Source organism: Triplophysa dalaica, chromosome 5 (genome assembly GCF_015846415.1).
Source record: "Triplophysa dalaica isolate WHDGS20190420 chromosome 5, ASM1584641v1, whole genome shotgun sequence".
NCBI classification, from domain to species: domain Eukaryota; kingdom Metazoa; phylum Chordata; class Actinopteri; order Cypriniformes; family Nemacheilidae; genus Triplophysa; species Triplophysa dalaica.
The window spans coordinates 9,518,008-9,544,522 of NC_079546.1; the positions used below are offsets into that span (position 1 = coordinate 9,518,008).

At 40.0% G+C, this 26,515-nt stretch overlaps 3 protein-coding genes across 12 annotated transcripts in view; 1 reads left to right on the top strand and 2 right to left on the bottom strand.

Annotated features, from left to right (window-relative positions):
• Positions 1 to 255: 255 nt before the first annotated feature.
• napepld (N-acyl phosphatidylethanolamine phospholipase D) lies at positions 256 to 6,579 on the bottom strand. 4 transcript variants are annotated; one of them, XM_056747663.1, is made up of 6 exons: positions 6,420 to 6,579; positions 4,971 to 5,072; positions 4,111 to 4,408; positions 1,883 to 2,529; positions 1,687 to 1,801; positions 256 to 581 (listed from the first exon to the last, which is right to left on the bottom strand). In XM_056747663.1, the coding sequence occupies exons 1-6, from the start codon at positions 6,533 to 6,535 to the stop codon at positions 453 to 455; spliced, it is 1,407 nt and encodes a 468-aa protein (XP_056603641.1). In that variant the 5' UTR covers positions 6,536 to 6,579; the 3' UTR covers positions 256 to 452. The 4 variants fall into 4 exon arrangements, with proteins under 4 accessions (XP_056603641.1, XP_056603640.1, XP_056603644.1 ...); XM_056747662.1 differs by having other exon boundaries at positions 4,111 to 4,411; XM_056747666.1 differs by lacking the exon at positions 4,971 to 5,072.
• Positions 6,580 to 6,711: 132 nt separating this feature from the next.
• The window catches only part of ints13 (integrator complex subunit 13), an 87,690-nt gene continuing 67,886 nt past the window's right edge, over positions 6,712 to 26,515 (bottom strand). For 2 of the 7 annotated variants that reach the window (XM_056747649.1, XM_056747650.1), the window contains 11 exons: positions 25,395 to 25,487; positions 25,224 to 25,313; positions 24,921 to 25,099; positions 23,555 to 23,719; positions 23,289 to 23,443; positions 22,089 to 22,316; positions 21,783 to 21,922; positions 13,335 to 13,467; positions 12,431 to 12,481; positions 7,129 to 7,223; positions 6,712 to 6,847 (listed from right to left, as the gene is read on the bottom strand). In XM_056747649.1, coding sequence (XP_056603627.1) covers positions 6,801 to 6,847; positions 7,129 to 7,223; positions 12,431 to 12,481; positions 13,335 to 13,467; positions 21,783 to 21,922; positions 22,089 to 22,316; positions 23,289 to 23,443; positions 23,555 to 23,719; positions 24,921 to 25,099; positions 25,224 to 25,313; positions 25,395 to 25,487 — 1,376 coding nt within the window. In that variant the 3' untranslated portion in view covers positions 6,712 to 6,800. Of the gene's footprint in view, positions 6,848 to 7,128; positions 7,224 to 9,388; positions 9,417 to 12,430; positions 12,482 to 13,334; positions 13,468 to 20,960; positions 21,152 to 21,238; positions 21,376 to 21,456; positions 21,541 to 21,782; positions 21,923 to 22,088; positions 22,317 to 23,288; positions 23,444 to 23,554; positions 23,720 to 24,920; positions 25,100 to 25,223; positions 25,314 to 25,394; positions 25,488 to 26,515 lie in introns of those variants that run through there. The other 5 variants (XM_056747651.1, XM_056747654.1, XM_056747653.1 and 2 more) reach the window with 5 other exon arrangements.
• rassf8b (Ras association domain family member 8b) lies at positions 13,395 to 19,560 on the top strand. The gene is made up of 4 exons (XM_056747669.1): positions 13,395 to 13,529; positions 14,319 to 15,217; positions 15,939 to 16,068; positions 16,954 to 19,560. Exons 1-4 carry the CDS (start codon positions 13,418 to 13,420, stop codon positions 17,073 to 17,075), a joined length of 1,263 nt encoding a protein of 420 aa, XP_056603647.1. The 5' UTR covers positions 13,395 to 13,417; the 3' UTR covers positions 17,076 to 19,560.

Consider the following 26,515-nt stretch of genomic DNA (forward strand, 5'->3'; position numbering starts at 1 on the left):
TGAATGCATCTTGGATTTACTGCAATCTCTTCCTGCAAAGGTAAGTTCCTAGCTGAGCAACTGCTACACTGCTTTTATCCAGAATGGCTTTTACAGGATGTGTTCAAACCCACGGCCTTTGTGTAACTAGCACAACGCTCCACCAAGTGAGCTACAGTAACGGATGTGGCTTTCCAATTAATGTACATAAACATGCAAGCAAACAAAACTGTTATTCTTATGGCTAGCAGACCTTCAAAACAAATTCAATTTGGTTGCAGTATTATGTTTATTATAGCCAGACCATGATATTTACCCAAGTTTAAATCATTTTATAAACATACATTGATGTTATATGAAATCCAGAGTCCAGCCACTGGACCATCTATAACAGCAAATTTACATCTCATAAAAATGGAGTCCTATTGTGTGATAGGCACTTTCGTTTTGCCTGTGTATTACTGGTATTTTCTTTAGATGGAAGGATCCGCATCCTGGTTGATCACGCGTGATTCTCCGTGACCAAGTGTGAAGAACAGATCTGGATTCAGTCCCTGATTCACCATAGCTTCACGCAAACGTCGAGGAGGTTCAAGATAATGCTAATAGGAGAGAAAATAATAAACAAAACCGATATTAGTTAGTCATACCACATTGCAATATGTACCAGTGGCTACTGGGTAAACATTTTGAATGACATGTATTTTGTTGTACAAAACCTGCTTTAAATCCCAATATATTCATTTTAAGTATATTTAACAGTCCAAGCTGTCAATTCATGCCATAAAAACACTCCAGTGTAACACAAAGACAATGGAGCACTAGTTTTTGTGCTGCTGTGGGAAGGGTAAGTGATGCAAGTATAATCAAGAATAAGTTCCTTCACGGTATTCACCAAGCTCTGTGGCTCACTGGTCTAAGTATTGCCTCAAGGCATCAGAAGTCACCAGTTCGAATCCAGGTCTCTAGGCTAATGTTTGATAAGCCATCATGTCTTTGCTTCTGATACATTGTTTTGTAATCACTGGTGATGTATAAGTTCCAAACATAAATCACCAAGAGATCTGTGGCTCAGTGGTATGAGCACTGCCTCATGGTACCAGAGGTTGCTGGTTCAAATCCAGCCAGATCTCCAGACTTAATGGTCAAAGAGTCTCAATGCTCAAGTCTTTGCTTCTGCAATTGCTTTAGTATTGAGTTTGAGGTGAAGTATAAGTTCCGACACATAAATCACCAAGAGATCTGTGGCTCAGTGATATGAGCACTGCCTCATGGTACTAGAGGTTGCTGGTTCAAATCCAGCCAGATCTCGAGGAATAACAATTCCTGGGCAGCCAGCAAGCTAGCCCATAACCACAGACTCTGGTGAGAGTACTGCATAATGGCCAGAATAACAGGCGACGTGTGAAATCGTGACTGACTCCAATGACCTGACGAAAGAAGGGGGGCCCTGTTCGTTGGGCCCCCCCGACTGTGTAACATTCGTCCAGCAGCGGTTATGAAACTTTATTGGGAAAAAACCCTTACTTACTTACTTACTTTTACTTTTACTTACTGTATTCTGCGACCTTGGTTTTCTCTGATGAGTTGTGACGTTTCAAAATTTTCGCCTCACCATATCAAATATATTCAATGTCAAATAAAGTCTGACGCGATACATAAACGCATTTACACCGAGAATGACACGTGAGAGAGATGTGCTCTTACCTCATAGGCTAAAGCAAATGTGCCCCAGTGAATGGCCAGTGAGTTTTTCGCCTTGATGTCTACATGGACCTGCACAGCCTCCTCTGGGTCCACATGCTGAGATTTCATGATCCCTCTAAACAAATGACATCATGAAATACATCATAAGAAAACAGGTCAATGTACTTTCATGTTTTCTGCCTATGAAAACCCGTACCTGGGCAGGTACGCTCCAATTGGGATAGCAGCCAGGTCAAATGGTCCAAAATGTCTTCCTATCTCCTGAAACGATGAGCAGTACCCCGTATCTCCAGCAAAGAAGAAGCGGTTACGAGGGCCCACGACAGTCCAGCTTCCCCATAATGCTCTGTTGTCATCGAAAGGTGAGCGTTTGCACCAGTGCTGTGCTGGCGTGCAAAACACGGTGAAGTCTTCACGACCGGGAATTCCACTGCCCTTCCACCAGTCCAGCTCGGTGACGTTAGCACAGCCTGTCTTATGCATCCATCCTGCCAGCCCGAGTGGCACGAACCAGTGCAGGCCAGAACCGAACCGAGCATTGAGCGCTGTCACCGACTCGACGTCGAGGTGATCGTAGTGTGTATGACTGATCACCACTGCGTCCACTTGAGGAAGCTGTTTCACAGTGCAAGGTGGGCCACGGTAACGCTTCGAGCCCATGAATGCCATTGGCGAAGCTCTCTGGCTGAAAACAGGATCAGTCAAAAGCACCAATCCATCCATCTCCACCAGCACAGTGGCATGACCCAGCCATGTCGCTCGCACAGATGAGCCCGTCTGCCTGCACTGATCCGGTTTCTGGACAAAATATGGCTCCTGGACAGGAAGTTCTCGGTCCAGATCCTAAGAACAGAAAAACAGGCAAAACAACTTATGTCAAATATACAATAATGTTGATTACAAAACATAGAGAACAGACTTTGTGCCACTGTACCGTTGCACTTTAGAATTAAGATCATTGTGGATGACAGCTGAGGCAGAAAGAGCACAAACAATTTCTCCAAGTGTATCTGGATGAAAAACCACATGACTCTTGGCCTAGATGACAATGGTCTCTTTATAAACCCATTTCACCACATCAGCACCATTCAAGTTTCGGTTCCTTGTCAGGGTCACATATGGCTTCATCCTTGATAGACAACTGACATACATTGAGAAACATTAACTATTTTACTTATTGCTGTGGATTTAGTTTCTGTTCATTCTAGTGTTAGCACTTAATATCTCTTTTTCTTCTACTCTATGATCTTTTCACATTACACTGTATTTTACAACTGAATGCTACCAGAACTCACTTTGACTGCTGCAAAACTCCTGATTTACAAACCCAACATCCTCGGACAAATATACAGCACATCTCCATTATAGAGCGGATATATGCTGTTTGCTCTTTCTCCACAATGTGTAGCTGTACTATGAACGCTTCTTTGATTTTAAATGCAAGTGACAGTTAAATACACTACATGGAGCTAACTACACTCCTGGATGAGAGGCAGAGGGCTCGCACACACATGGAACTCATCGGAAGTGAATGTGAACAAGGAAAAGGACACGCCACTCACACCAAACAACTCAGGAAAGAGAGATGACGTGGAAGCGCAGTTTATCCACTAGTTAATCGATCTCAGATACAGCCATTATCCCCGATTGATAAAAAATTACTAAATGTGACGCCTAATATACTTGGGCACCCATTAATATGGACCGCCCAAGTAAATGCATTGTACAATGTCAAACTAATCTATGTTTACATTAATGCATACTTGTGTTTTACCTACAAACTGCTTAGCAACAATTGACATACACATTACGCTACACAAAATGTGCTAGACTAATAACAAAACTGAAAGCCCTTTACTAATATGTATGAGTCATGTGCACTATGCAGAAGTAAGAAGGGCATTTCGAGATGTCCCAGTAAAATGACCTCTCTTCATTACAGATAATTTAATCAGACACAGACACAAACGCAGGGCTTGAAGTTAACTACGGGTCTGTGTTTGTTGATCGTTCTGGCTAGTGGCCTATATTATAACTATTTATCTTCTATTAAATTTATAATATTATTCATTTTATTGTATATGACTTTTATTACATGAACAATTTGTTGAACGGGTCGTGTAACTTTGTTACATTTAAGTGTAATACCCAAAATAGTACTGGCTAGACATACTTTTATTTTGACAGTTAATGTCATTTACTAGTTAATTCTTCTTATAGGCATTAATCTACAGATGTGTACCGGAAGTTAAATTCAGGCCACTAAAGCATCCATTTGCAGTCAAGTTTGTTTATGTTGTTGCTTTATAACGGTCTATGTTAACGGCGAATCCGTAGTGGTAAAGTGAAGTTGTTTTGATATGATGCTTTTACAGCCATGTACAAAACCTGAGTGTGTGCATAGTTCAATGTGTGAAGCGTTACCTCTTTGGCACTGGGAATGTTGCTGTTGTTCTTCTCCGTGAGGAAGAGGCGAAGGATGGTGCTGTAGGACGGAAAGTGCCATGTTGTCCACGGATTCACAAAGCGCCCTTGAGAGTCCTGTTTGGAACATGTCACGTCTCCCTTTTGTCTGTAATCCAGCGGGTTGTTCGTCTCACCAGAGTCACATATCTCGAGGTCAGGAGGAGATACGGTGTGACCTCCATCCAGGTTGCTGTCTTCACACACGAAAGGTCCCTCTGCCATGGGTTTCCTGCCTCCGGCTGCACTGCACAAACACCTGCTAAAGCCCAGACATGAGACGGTTCACAATAAAACAATGCGAGCAAACACACTCAGGAAGTGAAGGTGCAACATAACACAATAAATACTCAATCTGTGCTGCTGATCATAAAGTGTTTTGTCATTGCCATGCTTACACACCTTCCTCTTTTGCCTGATCTTAGACATTAAAGTATGGGAAGTGAAATATGAAGTACACTTACATTGTGTTATCACACTACTGCCTCCCCATTACTTTTCCTTATTATTGTTCATTCTGATAAACTCAATTTTATACGTCTTATACACAATTTCACATTTACAACCTTGAAGAGTGATGTGTTACATACATTTATGTTACGTCTGAACTAGACAGAAGTCTGAATGCACTAACACACTACCAAGCGACAGAATGAGGTTGCTATAAGACAACCTATTGCGCTTTACGCGCATCCAGATACGTAGCCTTGAAAGGCGCGCTGACATTTACGCGGGTTGTTATTAATACGCGCTGACATTTGCGGATGTGTCTTGTCATACAGAAATAAATAACTCCAGTTTTTAAAAGCTAAGGTACGTACCTATAGCTCTCTTGCAAACGCAGTTTGTTTCTGTGCTGGGAGGGTCTCGCAGCAATCACAGTTCGAGCATTTCTTCCCAAAGCTCCCTCTAGTGGTGTTGTACTGTAATTACAGCATTTCGGTAGTTGGATATATGAGTAAATGCTAACATACACAAGATTTTGCCCATATTTTCCGTCTGGACTTGTTGCAGAAAGTCTGTGCCAGTCTGCAGATTTGATCAGTTATTTTAATTGATCAATAATCATGTAATTTTATTGTGCATTCCAATGAATATAAGTCAAACTGCAGTTTGTTTGTTTTTACTTAAGCCATATTCACGCAGGAAATACAGATAACTAACACAATAAACGCAATAAAAACATTTTGACATTTTACAAAACATGATTTTTGATTTTTTTAAACGGACTTAACTTATTTTGGAGCCAATCTCTTCATATATTTATATACATAATTATGTAGGAGCTACACTGCCATCCTGTGGTATAATATTGCAACTGCACTGACTAACTTAAGGCACATGGTGATAAAGATTGATATACACCAACAGCTGTACAGTGCCCTAAATTGTCAGCTGTGCCACAGTATAAGCAATGTGAGCCCACCTGTGAAAAAGAAATGTATTGTTTCCTAAATAGAATCATACTACATGTTGCAAATAATATACAGTATGATGTCTCAAATATGAAATGAGTATTAAGCCACGTTAACGATACAATTTTGATGTTTCTATTAAGACTGAAGCCTGAATTTCACATATACGATAGCATGGGTCATATATATGAAATAAACTGACTGGTTAATTGTTTATTCCAATATGCAAACAAAGTGAACTGAAATACTTAAATTGTCACTCTACACAATGTACATTCTACATGTTATAAAACTGTACAAGATGATGAGAAGGAGTGAGCACAGTCTCTGTTTCCATGGTAATAGAGGGGCAAGTCTCTCAACCACAGATGCTTGTAAACAATAAAAGTTTTAAGAGGTGGTAGGGAGCAGATCTGGCAACCCCGTCAGTATACTGTGCATTAACTAAATATCATTACAAAATATCACACATGCTTTCTGCGCAAATCAAAATATGTGTCAAAATCAAATTCATTCAAAATGATCGAGATGTTTCCAAATAATTCATGTAAAACATAAATACAACAACACTCTTTAAACGAACCTTCAAGTTACTATTGCGCAATAGATGGTGGTGATCACGTGACAGTGCTTTGCAAAATAAACATTCACTTTCAGTTCACAGTTTATACAGTTATACTAAAACAACAAAACCTCAACAGCGGCGAAATAAAACACGGTGTGGGGTACTCAGTAAACAGATCCGTGTATTGCATTTGTACTGTAACTGTTACGTCTTTTGAGCCTAAAAAGCAGATTAAGGAAGAGATGTTTTTTTACAATGGAGTAAATGTGTCCGCGTGTAAGTTACGTCACCTTTCGTTGTGTTTTCTTCTGCTGGTCACAAGAAGGACGTAAATACAATCCTGCAAATCTACTGAAGGTTTACAAGCAGCTGTCAGTTTATTGACAGTATACCGCAGCATGAGCATTTCATCTCACTGCTGTTGTTCAAGCGCTCTGTCGAGCAACGTGAGGTCGTAACTTCCGCATGACACACGTGCGTTGAATGTCTTTGATTTTTGATTCTCACGAGGTATCTAATTCACTATTGTGCAGTTTTGCATCAGTTAATTAAAAAAAGCAATGTGCAGAGAGAAGCAGATTAAAGTTTATTTGTGAAATAAATGATGTGTGCAATACTCGCTCCTTTCGATCGTACACTGCCCTCCGGTGGTGAAATGCTGGAACTACACTTTACTCATCATTGCCCACAGTACTCAAGTTTGTGGAGGGTGGATAAGCTATCAAAGTGAAAACAAAATATCAATAATACATCTAAAGATCAAATTATTCACTCTTTAGATGAACAGCAAACCGTTTTAACACAGATGTTGTAAAATAACTAAATCTGAAATAAATCTAAATATTGAAGAATAACATTTCAACAATCCTCCATAAAGTTAATCGCATATTGAACTGAGAAAACACATTTAAAATACTTGCAGTGACAACCCAGAGGTGACCTCCGCTTGAATTGCATGTTGCCATCTGTGCAACATTTATTCAGGACATGGATACTTACTGGACTTCATTTCAGTGTTATGTTGTGTAATAACCGCAGAGAACACTTGCACAATGGGAGGAGCCCATGTCCCCAGGCAGGCCAGCCGAAGGTCTCTATGAGAAACAGATGCATACTATGTTATCCCACATAACTCAGAGTAGTACATCACAGATTTCTGGGTGGATAATCCTATCATAGGCTGGACAGATTTAATATGGAGCACAGCAGATAAACAACCCTCATCTAGGCAATTATTGCTCAGGCTAATCCACTGAGCAACAATCTGAATAACAATAGTTTTTTAAGTGTTCTGTTAAGCAAGCGTACTGCACAGGGCACATATCTGCTCAATATATACATTTACGCATATTTCATTTTATGTATATTTACACTTAATCTTCTGCCATTGTTCCTTATCAAAAACCTTATTGTAAAAAACACAAGTGAACAAAGTTTGGGACATTTTAGTTTTTAACAAGGATAAGGGTTTTAAGGTCAATCTGTGACCTTGATAGTGTTTCTGTGAACATACAGTAAAAATAAAATGTGCATTTTAAATATCTCGTAAATAGTATTGTCATTACTTTCATTGTTTATTACTTCAATGTAATAATAATAATATCACATGTAATAAAATACAAATTCATTAATGTATAAATATTATAGTACGTTTAGGTCAACAGGTTTGGTGTGAGGTCATACGTTGATGAAACTGTAAAAATGTAACCCTCCAAACTATTTTGATTGTAATTCAACAACTGTTTACGTGAATAATTGGAAGTTACAAAATGTACAATAATGACTTGATTTATTGCGTTGCTGTATCAATCCGTACTCGAGTTTGCAAACCAAATCTACAATCTCAAGTAAACGTGTTGTGCACAGCGAGCCCACTTGTTCGGTGTGGGCTGTGCAGCTTTAAAGCGCTCGGTCCATGATGCCTTGCGGTGTCCCGGTGCCGTTCACTGAATTGACTCGAGTCAGAGCGCAGATCAGACCAGCTGCTGATGTAACGGGTCCGTTTCAACGCGTGAAGCTCTTCTAACCGGACCTTATTCAATCCGGTCACGTGAAAAGAGTTTTTAAGAAACACGGAGCGGATAAAAACAGACCACAAATCTCCGTTTTGTTCTGGCGGACTGAAGCAGACCCGTTCCGGGGATCGTGAAGGTCCGGGGACCGCAGACACACGCAGGTACGGAAATGGTTTTTAATAGATGTCTCCGCAGCGTGTTTTTCATCGTCCCGAAAGCGCGAAAGAACGCGGTGTTAAATGTGTTTTCGCGGGGCACCGTTAGATAGTTGCGTACGGGACGCGATGCCGATGCGTTATTTCGACACACGCGGGCGCGCGGCATGACACAGTGTCCAGTCAATGTCAGGGGTTTTCAGCTCCCCACATCCTTCTCGTGCGTGTATTAATGCGTGAAAATAACCGAACGATTGTCAGTGTTTTTCATCATACCAGCAGAAGGCCTGCAGCCCCTCCTAAACTTATAAACATTACAGCGGTGCATTCAACACACACTTACTCATACAGGCAACGCTTTAAAATAACTTCCATTAATAAGCCAGTTATGAATGTATATTTAAGTATGAATATGAACACGAATGACCTTCACAATTATTTCATGACAATAAAAGATTTCAGTGTATATGAATGGCGTGAAACATTATATAATGTCATATGTGGCTTAGTGAACTAATATTTAATGAAAGTTAGTATGACGTCACGAGTTACGCTTGTCATTCGAACTCTGAGAACCATCATCTTGGCCTTATGGATGAATTATGGGATGTCATCTCAGCTGTGCACAGGATCACACTGGTTGATCATTTCGTATTTTAACTTACATTGGGTACATTTTTAATCTGTATACAGGTGTGCAGAATAATTACTTTGACATGCTTCCATCACTGTAGGACGATGACTGAATAGTCGTAGTGCTATTAAAGCGAGAACAAACAGAAAGAAATGCTTAAAAGTATCGTGCGACAAAAGTTGCTGAACGGTTTCTTTTGAGTTTATAAGGTGTCTTTACGTTTTTGTTTGTATTCTTGTTTTTCAGCTTCATAACAATATTGAGCATTCAATGTAACATCTTGTGTCTCTCAGTTATACTAAATAGTAGGAAACGTTTACTCCTCTTAGTGTGTGCCTCACTCACAGAACCCACTGACAACTTCTACACACCTCCCACTCACCGCTCTCGCTGACACAACTGCCTCGCTCTCTCATTACACACAGTGTGGTGTTACACAATAGCAGCACACACCTAGCAATCAGATCAGCTCATCGTGAATAGCTGTTTAGAGACAAAGACAGCAAGAGTGTGTTAGCACATCCAGTGCTGGACCTACTGAATGAAAAGAGAGGAAAGCTGAAGAAAGAAGAAGGTCAGGATGAGAGTAGACAACAGTACAGAGGAAGTGAGATGCAACTATGCGGGATGCTATCTGTCTGTTAATAAGATGCACGTGAATTAAATGTATGATCGCAGGGCGGATCTCTATTTTGGGGTAGACTGTACGTTGTTCATTTAATAGTTTATCCTATTCATTTGGTTCTTTTGTGTTGCTTTATTAAATATTTGGCAACATTTGATCATGTTTACATCTGCTGTGGATTTACCTTCAAAATTGGCACAAAATGTGCAGAAAAAGAAATGTCCAGATTCTGTCTTGACGTGGTTGTGGTTGAAGATGTGATACGGTCAGAAACAGGCCCAGTTTCACATACAAGGTTTAAGGCTAGTCCCAGAAAAAAATGAACCTGTCTTAACTCAATATAACTTGTCCAGAAATATCTTAAAATATATCAGTGCCATTATTTTTTCTCAAGATGCTCACCAGTAATGTATTCTCCTATGGCATTTGAACAAAACCGACATAAATCTCTTAATTCAACTAAGGCATAGTCCTGGCTTAAGCTAAGCCGTGTCTGTGAAAAAGGGCCTAAGATCGCTAAATGTTGGTTTGTAATGTCTGGTTTTGTCCAGGCCCATCACCCATCTGTCTGGAAATAAAAATGTATACACACAAAATGTACATTTTAGTGTCACAAAACTCAGGTGCTTCAGGTTATTCATAATGAAGTCTCAACATTCACGAGGAGGTTTTTGTGGAGATCACAGACATTTCACTTCCCTCTTTGGAACCCCAATCCTCCAACTCAAGGAAATTAAAGGATTTGTGTTGAGAGCAAGAACACAATCACATAGAAACCTTGAAAATCACCGTTTGATCTGTGCTTACTACTACGGTCATACATTATAGTAGTGGACCTCACTAAGGCACGCATCATTACCGTTCATTGCATAACTATTGCAAATAAGCAATAAGCGTTATTGGAGTGTTCAGCAAATTTCGACCCTAGGGACCAGAATATAATAGAGACTTGGAGATGGGCTTTTCGACAACCATGTAATAGCAACCACCCAGAACAACTTAGCAACTACAAAGCAAAGTGCTTATAAAAGCACTCGGAACACATTAGCAACTGCGTAGCAAATCATATCAGCCGTCTAACCACATGACAAGACAACAAGTAAAGGTTATGATCACAAGATGTATTATTTGAATAATGTTTCGTTAAAACGTGTCATTAAGATGTTTGCTATTGCCGTCACATAAGATGCTTCTCACAAAGAGGCTTCATGCTTAAACATGCTGCCACACAAAGGTTGATTTTAGACTAAAGTTACTAGAGACACTAAACTCAGACTAAACTTAAGGATTTCTCATGCTCAACGTAAAGGTTGTGGTGAAAACAAAGCTCATCAGTGTGTGAAGCCCAGCAGGGTTTTCCCGTACAGACTCATCTGTGCGATTTTCAGCTGTGAACCCCTGACACGGCAAAGTCATACAGTGGGACCCTGACAAAAGTTAAAATAAAGAGATTGTTCCTTAATTGCTGCTGTCTGTTGATTCCCAAGCCGGGCACAGCCGGCTATGTGAGAGATTCACAAAGCTGCTAAACTATCACCATGGAGATGGATTGTTTGTGTCCAGTCATGCTGGTAGGCCTGCAGGGGTGGGAGACTCTCTGGAAGACCATTGTGTTTGTCTGGACCCTTGTTGGATTGGAACAGCCCCCCACCCCCTACAGCTGACACACCGTTAGGGTCCTGTGGAGGTTGAGGTGATAACCCCACAACTAAAAACACAAAGCAGATATTAAGAAAAATACACTTCTACACGGCATGTTTGAACTATGCCAGAATGAAAGTCTGCACTTATGTTCTAGGGCTTGGAATTTGTGGTAATATATTATCAACTGTTTAATTGTTAAATTCGGTAGCCTCAAGTGATTGACATGAAAGAGCATGTTCGAGTATTACAGCATGCTGGGACTGATGTGGGATCCATTTATACAAACTGTACTCATCTACGTTTATGCACATCAGTTATGCGAGTCGACTGGAATGTGAGTTTATACGCGTTATGTCTCTTTTAGCAGCTGTCTCGGCTTTACCTTACAGTGACAGGCAACCAAAGCCTTGAGTTTGTTAAATTTAGCCCCAGGTTGAGCCGAAGCTTTTCTGGGGCAGATGCCTGTATGTAAATACAGTTTAACACAGATTCTTTAGCTGACAAGTATTACTTTCAGGGGTGGAGCTTTTACATAGTGACTGAAACCAAAATATAGACCACTTCGGAAGATGTAAACAAAGATGGTCCAATGCTAATCCAAAAGAACTTCCTGTTTTAGTTTTTTAACTCTATACAAACGTTTGAACAAAATACAACCAACAGAACATTTATAAACAAAGAAAAATGATAAATAAATATGTTGAAGATTTAACTATACATGTTGGATTTTAAACAATGTAAAAATGAAAGCGGTTTTTATTTGACCCCAGGAGTTTTTTCGGCTTTGTTTTGTAAACACACTTTTATTGAGTTATTTTAACCTATTATTTTCAAACGACTGGCACATATAACTCTTTTTTCATTGCTTGTTGCAAAAACAAAATTAAGAATTGTTATATGGGTCTCGATTTGAGAAATTTTCCTTGATCTTTTGACATAAAAACTTTAAAATTGTAGTACAAAACATCCCGTGGCTTTCCAAATTTAAATCTTTTTGCTCCTTTATAGGCAAAAACTGCCTTTATTGACTCCAAGTTGCCATAACACCTTATGTTAGTGTGACATCATAATGCGACAAAAAATAAAACACGAAAATGCAGTTCATGACCCCCTTAACACTTCTTCAGAAACAACACTGCACATCTGTGTGCCACTTTGCTGAACTAGTGAAACATTGCATTAGCAAGCTCATGAGAGTTTTCTGAAGCACAAGTGAATAATTGTGTACCTTCTTGGTGTGACTTCGTGACCCACAGGAGGTTGCCAGATCAGAACCTGACTATCAAGACAGACAAGATGTCATATAACCACGATGACTTTAATGCAATAGTAAGAAACATTACACACTTGCGTAGCGCTAAAATGATCTGAGTGCGAAAATGCAGCAAGGCTGTGTGTGAGATGGCATATCGGGCAAGCTATAAATCTACAGTAACTTATGAAAAGAGGCTTCAGTTTTCGGCTGCCCCAACAAGAAAACAAAGACAAAAAGAGAATATTCTCTCTCCCAACACATACTGGAAGACTTATTACCTGTCAGGTTAAACAGCTCATCTCACTTATTCTTTATGAGTGAGTCTCACGAGAGTGGGCACCATACTGTCCTCACAGTCTTGTTTGAACCAGTTCTCCAGCTCGAGCATTTCACGGCTTAATAAATCACTTCCGTCGCTCAAGCACACTGCCACAGACACATGCTTTCCTTCTGACCAATGATATGCAGTAAACACGTGACCAAAAAAATAGTTTGAAATACATATTACTTAAGGGTGAATGGGTAATTATCAGGCAGTGAGTCACACAATAATATGCTGCTTATGAATGTGAGCGTTTCATTGCCTGAGCGTGCAGATCAGTTGCCTGTGTCAGCAAGCTGAGAGAAGAACTTAAGCACTGCAGTGGCCGAACCCTCCCTATCTACTACAGCAGGAACTAAAAGATACCATCTGTCCGTCTGCCAGCGTCATAAATACTCGCAATGTATTATAAACACTCGGAAGCGCTGGTAATCTTGTGCTAATATAAAATCATCTTAGTGTTCGGGGCTAAGATTAAAGAGATGAAGTGTGTTTGTGTGCGGTGAAATGATTTCTTATGTAAGTGTAACAACTCAAACAGTTCTGTGGTCTTACTGGTCCAGGCGGCGATAAGAGCAGAATGCAGACGAGAGACCTGGTAACTGGTGCCTGCAGAGGTGAAGAATGACATCATCCAGATGAGAGGCATGGAGCTGAAGGTATGGGTGGATGGAGTGCAGCGCATCGTCTGTGGGGTCACAGAGGTCACCACATGTCAAGAGGTTGTGATCGCTTTGGCCCAAGCAATAGGTAAGACCTGAATTGTCATTTCATACAGATCAGATTCAAAAGTGTTTGTAAATTAATGGGAAATGTACATAATGCGGTTGTGTAGGTGTGTAACTAATGTACCGTGTTGGTAATACTTTCTATAGAACGTTCATCCCCATTAATCCTTCGTGTCTCATTTCCTCTGTTTTGTACACATTACTCTCAGCATGCTTGTTTCCTTGACAACAAGCACTCTTTGAGATCAGAGATTGGAGCAGTGAAATGCAGTATTGTCCCTTTCAGTCTCAGACTTTGACCCTTTTTACCCCTTTTCACTGGAAAAATAAGACCGGACTTATTCATGAAATAAGGGAATAAAGCACAGTCTTTGTGTGATTGAGGTGCCTGGTCTTTGGAGAAAATGTCATTTCATGTGAAACATTTCATGTGCTTTTGTGTTTTTTTATGTAAAAATGGGTTTCCCTTTATAATATATAGTATACAAATATATATATAAATATAATTAACAAAGTTAATTTGCAAAGACAAATGTAAATATTTGATGTAATATCAAAACGTTGCTTTCAATTGAAAACCTGTATGACTTTCTTCTGCAGAACATTTTGAAGAATGTTGATAACTGAACAACGGTGGTACCCATGGACTTGCATTGGTTTTGTTTCCATATTATAGAAGTGAATGGGTACCACCGTTGTTCGATTGCCAATTTTCATTCTTGGGTGAACTATATCTTTAATACTACACATCTTTTGAATGTTTAAAATCTCTGTGTAGAGATTAAATATCTAAAGAAAGTTTGTGTTGCAGGGCGCACTGGCCGCTACACACTGATAGAAAAATGGCGCGAGACAGAAAGGCATCTGGCACCTCATGAAAATCCCGTGGTGTCGCTCAATAAATGGGGCCAGTACGCTAGCGATGTGCAGTTGGTGCTTCAGCGCACAGGCCCGTCCCTAAGCGAACGGCCCACCTCCGACACCTCTGCAAGGGCCCCTGAGCGTAGCCTATACCGCCAAAGTCTCCCTCCCATGGCAAAGCTCCGCCCTACGCCCAACGACCGATCCCTTAAACGGCGTGAACCAAAACGCAAGTCGCTTACTTTCAGCGGTGGGGCCAAGGGTTTGCGTGACATATTCGGAAAAAGTCGTGAAGGCGAAACCAAGCAGCGAACAGCGAATGGAAACCGTTGCAGCACCCCAGCACCTTCGCAGGAGCTCTCGCGCCTGGTGCAGCTGCAGAAGGAAAAGCTGCACGTCCTGGAGCAGAAACTTCAGCGCTGCGAGACTGAGCTTCAGCAGCAGCTGACAGAGGAGGAAGAGGAGGAGCTGGTCCACCTGGAGCAGCAGGTCCGCAGAAATGAAGCCGAGATAAACGAGCAGGAATTCTGGGAGAACGAGCTGCAGATCGAGCAGGAGAACGAGAGGCAACTGCACGAGCAGCTGCAGGAGCTGCGCAGCCGCGTGCAAGACTGCGAGGAGCAGCTGGGGGAGTACCTGGCGCGCATTCAGTGCATGGAGGCGGGGCTTGAAGCAGAACGCTTGCAGCAGGAGCTGATGGAGACGCGGATGGCGGACGAGATGGAGGTGCGAGCGAGGCTGGAAAACGCTCGTGCTGAGCTGGACTTGCAGGTGCAGCAAGCTGCCAGACTGGAGAACAGCTGCAGAGCTGTGGAGCTCTCGCTTGGGCAGTCAAACATTAGGCTACAGGTGGGACCACAATTCACTAAACAGTTAAAAGAAACTAGAATCCAATAAGAAACTACACACACATAACCAAACAAATATGTTGAGTGCAGGACTCAACCATAAGGCAAAAGTCCCCGGTCAATAAGTGCGAGGCCTCTTTGGATAAAAGCCAAATGCATCAATGTAAATGTTTGCAAGGCACAAAATGCACGTACAAGATCAATGAATGTCAAAGCAGGACTGGAGCTGATGGGATAGGTGACAGTTTCGTCAACTGCCCTGAAACTCCTTCACGCTGGCCCTGAGCCAGCAGGACATCCTTATTGTTGAGCACTGCAATGCAGAGACGTTCCCAGTGCTGCGTTTCATGCAGTAATGCAGTAGGCGCAGGGCTTCGCTAAAACACTGAACTAGAGCTGCTTTGTTTTGGACTTTTAGGCCTTTAGTTCCAACAATGCGATTAATGGGCTTAGTAGAATGTTATGGAGCTGGGAGGAGGGTAGTGGTCGCAGATGTTACGTAAAAGACCAGACTTTGCCAGAGTTTACTGATGAAGGATTTGTTCCAGTTTAGTTTTCCATTACTGCGGACATTACATAACACAGATACTCAAATCTTAATAGCACATCTAAGTCATCAATGAAGCACATGTTTCGTGGAAGAAATTCTGGAGATCTGAAGTCTATCTAGTTCTAGTTTTTTTATGTTAGATTATTGTTTATCGAGTTTTTCTTTGATTTAGGAGAGAGAGCAGGAGCTGGAACAGTTAACCAAGGAGCTGAGGCAGGTGAACCTCCAACAGTTTATTCAACAGACTGGCACCAAAGTAACGGTGTTGCCAGCAGACCCAACTGAGGAGGAAGCTAACACAGGTACACACACAAATACCTTGACATACTTTGAAAAATACAGCACCTTTAATGCACGTCCCCTAAAGGGTTACGCTGCGCAAGAAAGTGAGTAAAGACATTGTTGAATTAGTTCATGTCACTCCAGTGGTTCAGTCTTAATAATATAAAGAGACAAAGATCATATTTTGTGTTATGAAGATAAACGGAGGTCCTAGGGTTGTCGACTGACTTAAGAGTGAGTGATTCATGACAGACTTTATATTTTTCGGCGGGGTAACCCTTTACAGGGCTTTGATACCTTGTTTTTAAGGAAGTGGTTTTGCATTAGGACCCAGATTTTACATTATTCAAATTTAGTTTTTAATTTAAGTTTGGTTAAATATTTGTTATGTTTTAGAGCACTTTCTTTGCTATTAACAATATGTTTTTATTTGGTCTAAAAGATAAGGGAATATTAAAAACATGCCAATGGCCACCTTGAAATGATAAGGGTCTATCTGAGTTTTGAGCAGTTGTGAGATACAGAGATTCAAAGTTTTTCCAATACATTTGACTTTGTAGATATAACCTTTTATGTTTTCTACAAAAGTCCCCAAATGTACACAATATAAAGGAAAAACATCACATAATGTAAATAAACTATATAAATGCCTCATTCATGCATTCATAAGATGTCATAGAATAAGAAGATGTAAATATCTTAATAAAAGAAAATAGTCTGATATAATCCCATAATTCCAATATGATGCAGCAACATTGACATGTTATTTGTACACCACTGTTTAACTGGGATCCTTTACAGTTGCTAGCAGAAGTTTTAATACTGGTCTATTTATTTAGCTATAATAACAATTTTCCCTTTTTATCTCAGAACGAACTCTCAGTTTGTATTGTTTCTCTATTCAGAGTCTGAAACTCCGCCTGGTTCTCTGAAGCGGCTCGGTTCAGCCCGACAGCTTCCCTCTGACCTACGAGCTCTGCAAAGTCCCCAAAACACAACCTTTAACCCAGAAGGAATCTATGTCTGATTTCCAACATCAAGGCCAAACGCATTCTGCTTTTCCTATTCTTCCAGGTTTATTTTTCGTTCATACTTCCTGAATCTGGTCATGCTACAGAAAATATGAAAGATTCCTTGATGGCTGGATGTTCAACTGATAAAACCCAATCAGACTTCTCCATCTGAATGTACGCTAAACTTTCACCGGACTCTGTAAGGCCTCACCTTGAACATGGCCCTTACTAAACCCATACAGAAAAAAAGACAAAACACGCCGCCTCAGCCTATGTTCTACCCTTCGACTGGTTGCAAGTCCGAAAATACAGCATTATGATGTCTTTCTTTCAAGAATGTTTATGAATCTCCAGGTAAACCTCACTCTCAACGTGATTATGCAAGCAGTAGAGAATACAGGGAGATGGTGAAAGGTCGTTGAGGATGATGAATTATGCAGCTGATATTTTATGGCTTACAGTCGTGATGACAGCTTATAGAGGGGGTGGAGTTTCGCCTTCGTTTGCACTTTATTGGCCAAAACATCTGCTGTGGAATTTTACTGAAGAATCATTTTCTGTGTTTGATAGAACGAACAAGGAGAACAGGTGCATGTGATATGCAAATACAAAAAAGTAACACTGCGAGAGAGAAAGGAGAGGTGTTTTTGCATGAAAACAGCTTGTAGCGATTTTTCTTACCTTCTTAAAATAATGCAAAGGAAACGTTTTTTGTGCTGAACAGCTCATGTAAAACTGAATTATGCAGGTACAGTTTGTAGTTACGCACAAGTCCTGATTTTGCTGGGGCTTTTTTTGGCCAATAAATGCAAATGATGTCTGACGCAGAATATTATTTTGTCTTAACTTTTGTATTTCGCTGATCTACCTGAAAAGCATATTTAGAGATGTCATTTTCACTTACTAACAATATCACTCAGTTCATTTTTCTGCTTTGTGTTTTTACAGCAGAAACATTATTTCTAATCAAACCAAAGTGTTGTGGACAGCCATAAATTCTTGCATGAATGTCAAGATTGGTAATTGTGTGTATGCGCAGGGAAGCAGTTCTAAAATATTGATGACATTATTTTTGTTTAATGCTTCACTAGATGAGGATGCATCCCTTAAAAGTGATAGTTCATTCAAAAATAAAGATCTATCATTTACTCACCCTCTTGTCATTCTAAACCTGTATGACTTTCTTTCTTCCGCAGAACAACAAAAAAAGATATCTTAAAAAATGACGTTTACTGATACCCATTCACTTGCATTAGTTTTGTGCCAATCCAATAGATGTGAATGGGGGGCAGTGCTTTTGTTCGGCTACCAACTTTCTTCAAAATATCTTCTTTTGGGTTCTGCGGAAAAAAGAGTCAAAGGTTTGAAATGGGGGTGAGTAAATGATGACAGAATTTTCACTTTAGTGAACTATCCCTTTAAAGACACAGACACGCATGCTGAGTGGCTCCATTTGTTTTAACATTTACTAAGGAATACGAAAGAAGCTCTTGGAAGCATACCTAAGAAAGGCTTGTTAAGTTTTAGGGTGGTACGTTTTGGATTTGGATTGACATTTTTGTAAATGAATTATTTGGTTTACAGTATTGTTTTGATTTTGATCTTCACAGAGGACTGAATCGTTTGAATTGTTTTAGCTCTTTGATAAAAACACATTCTCCACGTTTGAAAGACGGATCCGTTTGCCTCCACATTTACTTTCTGTACAACACAGATCTTGCACAGAACAGGTGCTCAGTATGTCAAGCAAAAGGGCATTTCGGTGGCACATTTAGAAACTCAGTCATCTGTATGAATAGGGGAATGTTGAGAAGCATGCCTTACTTAAAAGTGTAAATAGCATATAACAACATATCAGTAGCAAAGGAGACTATTTTTAACATTGTTTGAAAAAAGTTGCACAACTCTCTCTCTCTCTGTTGAACTGTTTAAACTGAACTGCTTTATTTTTAATATTGTTAGGCTGCATGCACTGAGATCTCTATGAGCTTGTGTGAGATACATGAAGGACTGAAGTTCCACCTGTGGCATTTAATACCTAACAGAGCGCTATTAACACTTTCTAAAGGTGTAACACAACTCAATGCCAGTATTAATATCTGCGTAACTGTAACAAGTTTGAGGTGCAGGACTGATGTGTGCGTGTATGAGCAAATAACAGTGTGTGTTTCTATCACCTGCTGTTAAAACTTACGCACACTAAATTAACATGTAGCTCAGCTGAAAGTTGTTAAGTTCAGATGGCATTCTATAGTTTTTTTTTCTGGATCACTGGTTTTGACCTTTAATGCAGTATCAAAATTCCTTTAAGCAAGAGACTTCTACTCAAGTCTATTTTTAAAGAATTGTGTTCTCTGAAACAGTTCCTCGTCTAGGGAGGTGTAACATGCCTGGGATAAGAAATGATTTCTATGTTGAGAAGTTTATCGAGCAGGATAAAATATGCCACCAGTGGAAAAGGGGCGGTAACAATGTAAAATATGAAATAAATTTAGAATAGTGCAACTTGGTTTGTTGTGTCTTTTTCTGGTTGTTGCAGTCGGACATCTGAAACTTGTACGTTATGCATTATATCGTAGCTTTCCTTTTGAAACCTCGTATGTCCAAATGTAGGTGTTTTTCAGGAAATTATTGATAAGCACTTTTTTTATACTTATTAATGGCTAGATATCTGCTAAACGCATTGACAAACATAAAGGGTGACTTATAATAATGATTTATGGCAACAACAACAAAAAAATATTGAGATATGAGGTTTGGGAAGGTCAGCAGTGATATATATTAAGTTAATTGTGTAACAGCTGACTGCTCTGTAGCATAGCGCAATGGATCTTAAATATATACTGTATATATATATATATATATTTAAATATATAATGTTTAGGGCCCCTGTGGCATGCAGATTTTTAAACGAAAGGATATCATTTGATAATGTGACTTCAAAAATAAAAATTTCCAGTTCTTATGGAAATTCTATCTTTTTAAGGTTCACTTGGCATCTGTTACAAAGTGCCAGCAGTGTTATTCCTAAAAATATCACAACAGCAGTCTCAGCTTAATAAGGTTGTGCAGCTGGTTAAAGACCTGACGAAGTTCAAACACCCCAATTTCCCTAATGAATCCTTCCTAGCAGAAGCATCTCCCAGCGCAAGCTAAATAAACCACAGGGATTTAGGGTGCTGAGCTAGAAGAGCCCTGTTGAGAAAACCAGCATCATGTGCCAAGAATCAAAGTAGCACAGAAACAATCACTGCATAGATCCACAAAGATTCTGACAAATATTAGGATTGATTTTCGTCACTGGAGTCAGAAATTATCTTCAGTCTTGGGTAATGGACCATGTATCTTGCTTTTCACGAGTGAGCTGAAACGCATCTAAACAGAAAAACCTTTTGCCTTATTACGTAATGTATATGCTTGAGAAAATCCAAAATCAATAATACCGCAATAATAGACTGGCGTTCAACAAAGTGGTTCCTCTGTTTACTAATGGTGCAATCTCCACAAAAGGTTATACAGAAAACGCTGAACAATTTATTCAAGAATGTGTTTATACGTTGTAAGCAATTTTCACCTCTACAAAAACAAAGAACCTCTTTTATTGACATAACTCTGCAAACAATAAAACATTAACTAGTATACCTATAGTTACTTGCTACCTTACAGCCTCAAACAATATTAGCTTTTTTTAAAACCTACTCTTATTTTACTCTTAATTCGGTTAAGGGCAAAACACTAGTATGGATATAAGGTTTTGTTTACTTGCAGATTTAACCTGTGGTCTGTGTTTGTGACATTGAAGCAAATTTGGCCATCCATTTATGTTAAGTAAGCTTACTGTTGCTTAATGAACAAAAATGAATTTACAGACATAAATGAACCAACGCAGATAACAAGTACAAAATTCACATTTCTTTTTAATTCAGACTCTATACAAACAAAAGTATATAAAAGTATCTCCTTATAAAACACCATCTTATTCTGTGCTGTGTCTGTCACACCCCACCAACCGCTGAATGATGAGACCCAAAGAGACAAGGCTTGTGGCACACATCATCTTGTGGCTTTTCCATTCTCATGACCATCCATCCTTAAACAAAAACAAAGTGAGTAAACACCAATTCTTACCGCAAAATGCGATCACAGGGTATATTACACAAATGATCAAGTCCGCTCACCCGTTTTCCTCTTTGAGATGTTGATAAAGCTCTGCCTTGTTATTCACCGAATTCAGTCTTCCTGCAAACTCTTGATGCTTCCTGGAGTTGGCTTGGGTGATTCTATTGGTCCAAAGCGAGAGCAGAGAGACGGGACCTGAAAGAGAAGGATCACTGGTTGACAGGTCTGTTCACAATCCCAAATCTGTAACTGATGTATCTGACTGACTGACCGTACCTCAAAATGCCTCAAGACTGGCCACTATGCAAAATGGTCTTTTCCATTGAATCAGGTGGATGATGTCAACAAAGATCTTTCTGACTAGAAACATCGAAATGGCATTCTAAAAATATGATGTCCTCGAGACGATTTGCTTACGCTACCGATGCTCCTTTTAAAGTTTTCTCATAAGAAGTTTGTATTTTATGATCAGAAAATTGTTTACATTTTATACCCGGGTTTAGCGCTGTTGCATGAAAAAGATGTACCTCATTCCAAAATCAACTTAATCCACATATGAAAATCATCAGTTAAAATAACATCAATGTAACATGACTGTAAACCTTTAGATTTCTCTGGAGGCTGTGGCTCCTCTGTGGCCAAACGCGGTTTCTTGTTCAGGGGCTCAGGAGAGTCTGGTGAATCTTTGATGATCTCACATTCAGCCTGTTCATCCTTCTCACGCTCCATTACTCCCTTGAGTCTAGAGGAGAAATAGCACATACATCAGAACCTTTGAGACAGTCTGGGGGATTAATGAATCTAAAAGCAACTGGCGCTTGATAAATGTACTTGTAAAGTGCTTTTCGAAGTAACACACTTCAACCACTGACATTTGAGTTGTTTGGAAAAAAACTGAGCAGCCTAACCTCTCGGACTCAGCTATCCAGCTCTTCTCCTCCGAGTCCTTGCCATTCTTTTCTTTTTCCTCCTTGTCCTCCCTCTTCCTCCCTCTTTTCTTCCTCTCTTCCTCTTCAGGAGGTTTGCTTCGACAGGCAGTAATGCACTCCAAAACACGCTGGTGACGCTCGCTGTTGCCCACGTGAGTCTTTACCAGCGTCTCCAGCTCGTTCCACATGATCCGATACTGCTCATCGCTGCATTCATTAAAACAGAAACGTCAACATGCATGCCTTTTCTAAAACCCAATGACCCGCGTACCTGCCTACCTACCTTGGCAGCATTTTAAGGTATTATAGGAACAAAGGATAATGAGGTAGGCAGTTTTATTATACTGTTTAGCTCAGTGGAAAAATAGACCCATGATGCAAACAAATAAAAAAACGAATACTTTTGTGGGCACAAAACTCAAACAGTGTCCTATCCTATTACTACTTTTTTCATGAAATATTAGGGGTGTTACGGTACACGTATTCGTACCGAACCATCACAGAGAAAATTCCAAATGAAGTCATCATTCCTATGCCCTACTCCCTTCGAAGGGCAGAGCCCTTAGAGTTTAGACTTTGGAGTGAACAGGGCTTTTGTGTGCCATTATTTAGACGTTTGGAATGCACTTGACAAAGGGAGCGTAAAAACAGTACTTAAGCATAAAAACTGTTTGGAAATAAACAATACATTTTATATTTTAAAAAGTCTAATAGATATAGATATATAAGTGTTTATATATATAAAAAACATTTTAAAATATAAAATATGTTTATTTGCAAGCAGTTAGGTTTAATGCTTAAATTATGCCATTAAAACAGCGACATCTGCTGACGGACACATGCTTCATTGTCACTGGAACATGCTGGCTGAAGATAAAGATAATACCAAGTGCATTCCAAATCTCTACATAATGGCACGCAAATGCCGTGTTCCCTCCAAAGTCTAAACTCTAAGGGCTCTGCCCTTCGAAGAGAGTAGGGCATACGAATGATGACTGTATTCGGAATGTTACCAGTGACGTATGCTATGTATTGCATTGTTCACTTGAGCACTGGTATTAGCAACATCCATTTGAGAATGGACTGTTCCTTAGAAGTCGAACCCGTGTAGACAAAGAAACAGTTGTGTTCTGGAAAAGATAATCAGATCAGCCTTTGAACTGCCTGTGTCATGCTCACCGTTTGGGACCTTTTCCTCTGGAGCCCACAGTCGAGATGGGCAGGGGGTCACTTTTCCTTTCCATATCAACAAGATTATAGACTGTCTTCTGACAGGTCAGCACATCCTCATCTGTTAGAGTGTCCTTCACTATGAGGTTTGCTAATGGCACCACCTTGAAACACACATGACCAGTCAAAATAAGCAAAAGGAACATCCTTCAAAAAAGGATTTTACTGCAGGAAATTTAAATTTAAGTCAATTTAGCATCTAGATGGTGTCTCACCGCCTGCATATTGAAGATGGTGGTCTGGGAAATGATCATTGGCCAGTATCTTGTGTGTCTTTCTAGCTGGAATTTGGCCCTTTCAATTGGAGTTCTGCCCAACGTATCGACAGTTTCATCTGGGAATGGAGTTAGGCGATTCTCACGCATGAATTCACCAAAATCCTGCAGACGGATATTAACAGGATTAACTGCAGATTTACTCTGCCAGACACAGGGAATCTAAATGTGTCCCAAACAGTGTTGGGTGTAACAAGTTACTCAATAACTAGTTCCTTGAAAAGTAAAGTAAGGTACAGTTACTTCTGATTTAATTTAACTAAATACTATGTGTAATATAAGTGTGTGCATTTGTGGACTTGAAAACAAAATTCAAAGTCTAACTTTAAAATCTGTGCTTAAATACATAATTCTCATATTTGTAATACTTTGGTCCGTTAATAATACTACCTTATGTCGCTTTATATTATTTATTTGAATGAATTAAAAGAGCATTTTCATGTCTATTCTTGAATCATTTATGGCGCTTTTCCACTGCATGGTACCGTCAGGTTTAGTACGACTCGGCTCACCTCACTTCGGCTCGGTTTGCTATTCCACAGCAGTTTAGTACCCCTTCAAAGTGGGAGGGAATTATAAACTTGTCGTCATTGTTGCGCCACCTCTACTGCCGTAGCATCATTGTAAACGCGACATTAACACATGAACAACACAGGAGTATTGAGCATATCGAGGGCGGATGGCAGCAAAACTAAATACTGCTAAAATACCAAAGAGTTTGGGAAATCTTACAGCAAAGAGCAGACAACGATCATTTGGTTTGCTCGATGGCGCACAAGGTAAGCTAATTTAGCACTAAGTATTGGTTGAGGGTCTCAATCTCTATATTACTGTCACAAAGCATAAAACGAAATGCCAATATTAAGTATTAAAATGCGTATTCTTGTGTTGCAAATTCAATGACAATTTGGTATCGGTACAGTACGCTTGGAACCTCAACCTATGTGGTACTAAAAAAAGTATCAGGTACTAGGTACTGTACCCAGTGGAAAACCCCCAAAAGTTAGCTGTACCGCGCTGTACTATGCAGTGGAAAAGCACCATTAAGAAATCAAGGTTGATATAGTATATAGAAAGTAATTAGTAATTAAATAATAAGTAATAAGTACCGTAATATAATTACACTGTTGAATATGTATTTACTAACTAGTAATGAATAACTTTTTTAGAGTAACTTGCCTAACACTGGTCCCAAACAATGCTGCATTTATAATTACTGTTACAAAGTAAGAACAATTTTTTTTTTACAAGTTGTAAACGCATGCAGGTCAGTTTTGAGAAAGGTTACACCTCATGCAGAGCTTACAGTAATGCGGTAGTCAGTCACTCGCCCCCCACAGCCTTCGCTGATGGAGGGTGGGTCCTCTAATGTGGAGCGCGTGCTGTTCAAAACATGCAAAAAAATCTCGCCTCCGTGGCTGCTCAACATGTGACTGATGACCTTTGACCCCGACTTGCGCGGCTGCTCTAGCAGCACGGAGCGACCTGGGAAGATGTTAAACAAAAGACGACAATACAGTATTTATTTTCATACTTCCTGTCACTGGAAAAAATATATATGTCATTATGAAAACATGAAATCTATATGTCAAATAGATCACATACACACCATTCAACAGGAAGTTAGTTAGACAGGAAGATGGCCGGCTATTGACATCCACAGGAGAAATGCGATAGGCCCCTGTGCAGTAATGCAACTCTGCAAGCAGAAATTAAAATCGTAACACGTCAGTAACATGGCATATCAGACACTGCATTTCCCAGAGTTCCGAGCACTCACCTACACTGTTGGTGCGTGGAGTGCACCATTTAAGCGTGACTGTTTCTTTCAGACCGCTGTCTCTGCTGGTGCTGCCCGCCATGTGCAAATCACCTACACACAGAAACATCAACGGGTTATTCCATTACAAGACTGATTTGCCCAAAAACTGAAGTGTTATTATTGACTCACCCTCATTTTACTACTTCCTGAAACACATGAGACTTTTGCTATTTTGCATAAGGAAAGCAGTGGGCACTGGCTCTCAAGCACCAAAAATGGTCAAAACTTCCTGACTTTGGTGTCCTCATTTGCACTTCTACATATTTAAACGTTTCACAATGTGACTGGTCACATAAGAAGCAAACACAAACGAGAGGGCTGTGTATGTGAAAAAAAATGCCTTGAGACTCAATCGTTTATATTTTTACAAAATTGTGTGTAAGAGAATTTTGGCTCCACTGCCATTGGCCACTATTTACTTTCACTTCATAAATCAACATTCTACTTAAACCCTTTTGAGTATCACTGAAAACAAAAGTCATGCTGATCCGTGGCATGGGGGCAAATAAATAAAACAAAACTTTTTAAACTATTTCCCTGCCACTGATGAGATTTTCTGGCTAGTGTTTACTGTTATACAGTAGGGGGGGACATTTGACATACTGGATGTTCATAGAGAAGAAAATGTTCTGGGGGCTTTCAAATTTTGTGAAAATTATCAGCTGGGGAAGTGATAAAGGTGAACTTCGAGCTGTCACAATAACAGATTATTTACAATATAACTTGTGTAGCATTCATATCTATGTTGTAGAGTAGGCGGGGCGAGACCGTGGTTCGAGTCCGGTGAGTAATTGTGAATTAGCGCCAGCTGTGCGCACACCGGCCTCGAATCACGTAGGAGATGGGAGAATATAAAAGGAACGAGCGACCGGACCGTCGAAGAGAGAGGACCGGGCCCGAACTTATGTTGTGTTTGTATTTATATTTATGTTTTGTTCGCCGGCGGTCGTCCGTGAGGGGCCGCCGGATGTTATATTAATTTATTAAATGTTTAAATGTTTGCCGGTTCCCGACTCCTTCCTTCCTTTTAAAAGAGATTTGTTACATCAATAATCACGGATTATATCACATGCATATGC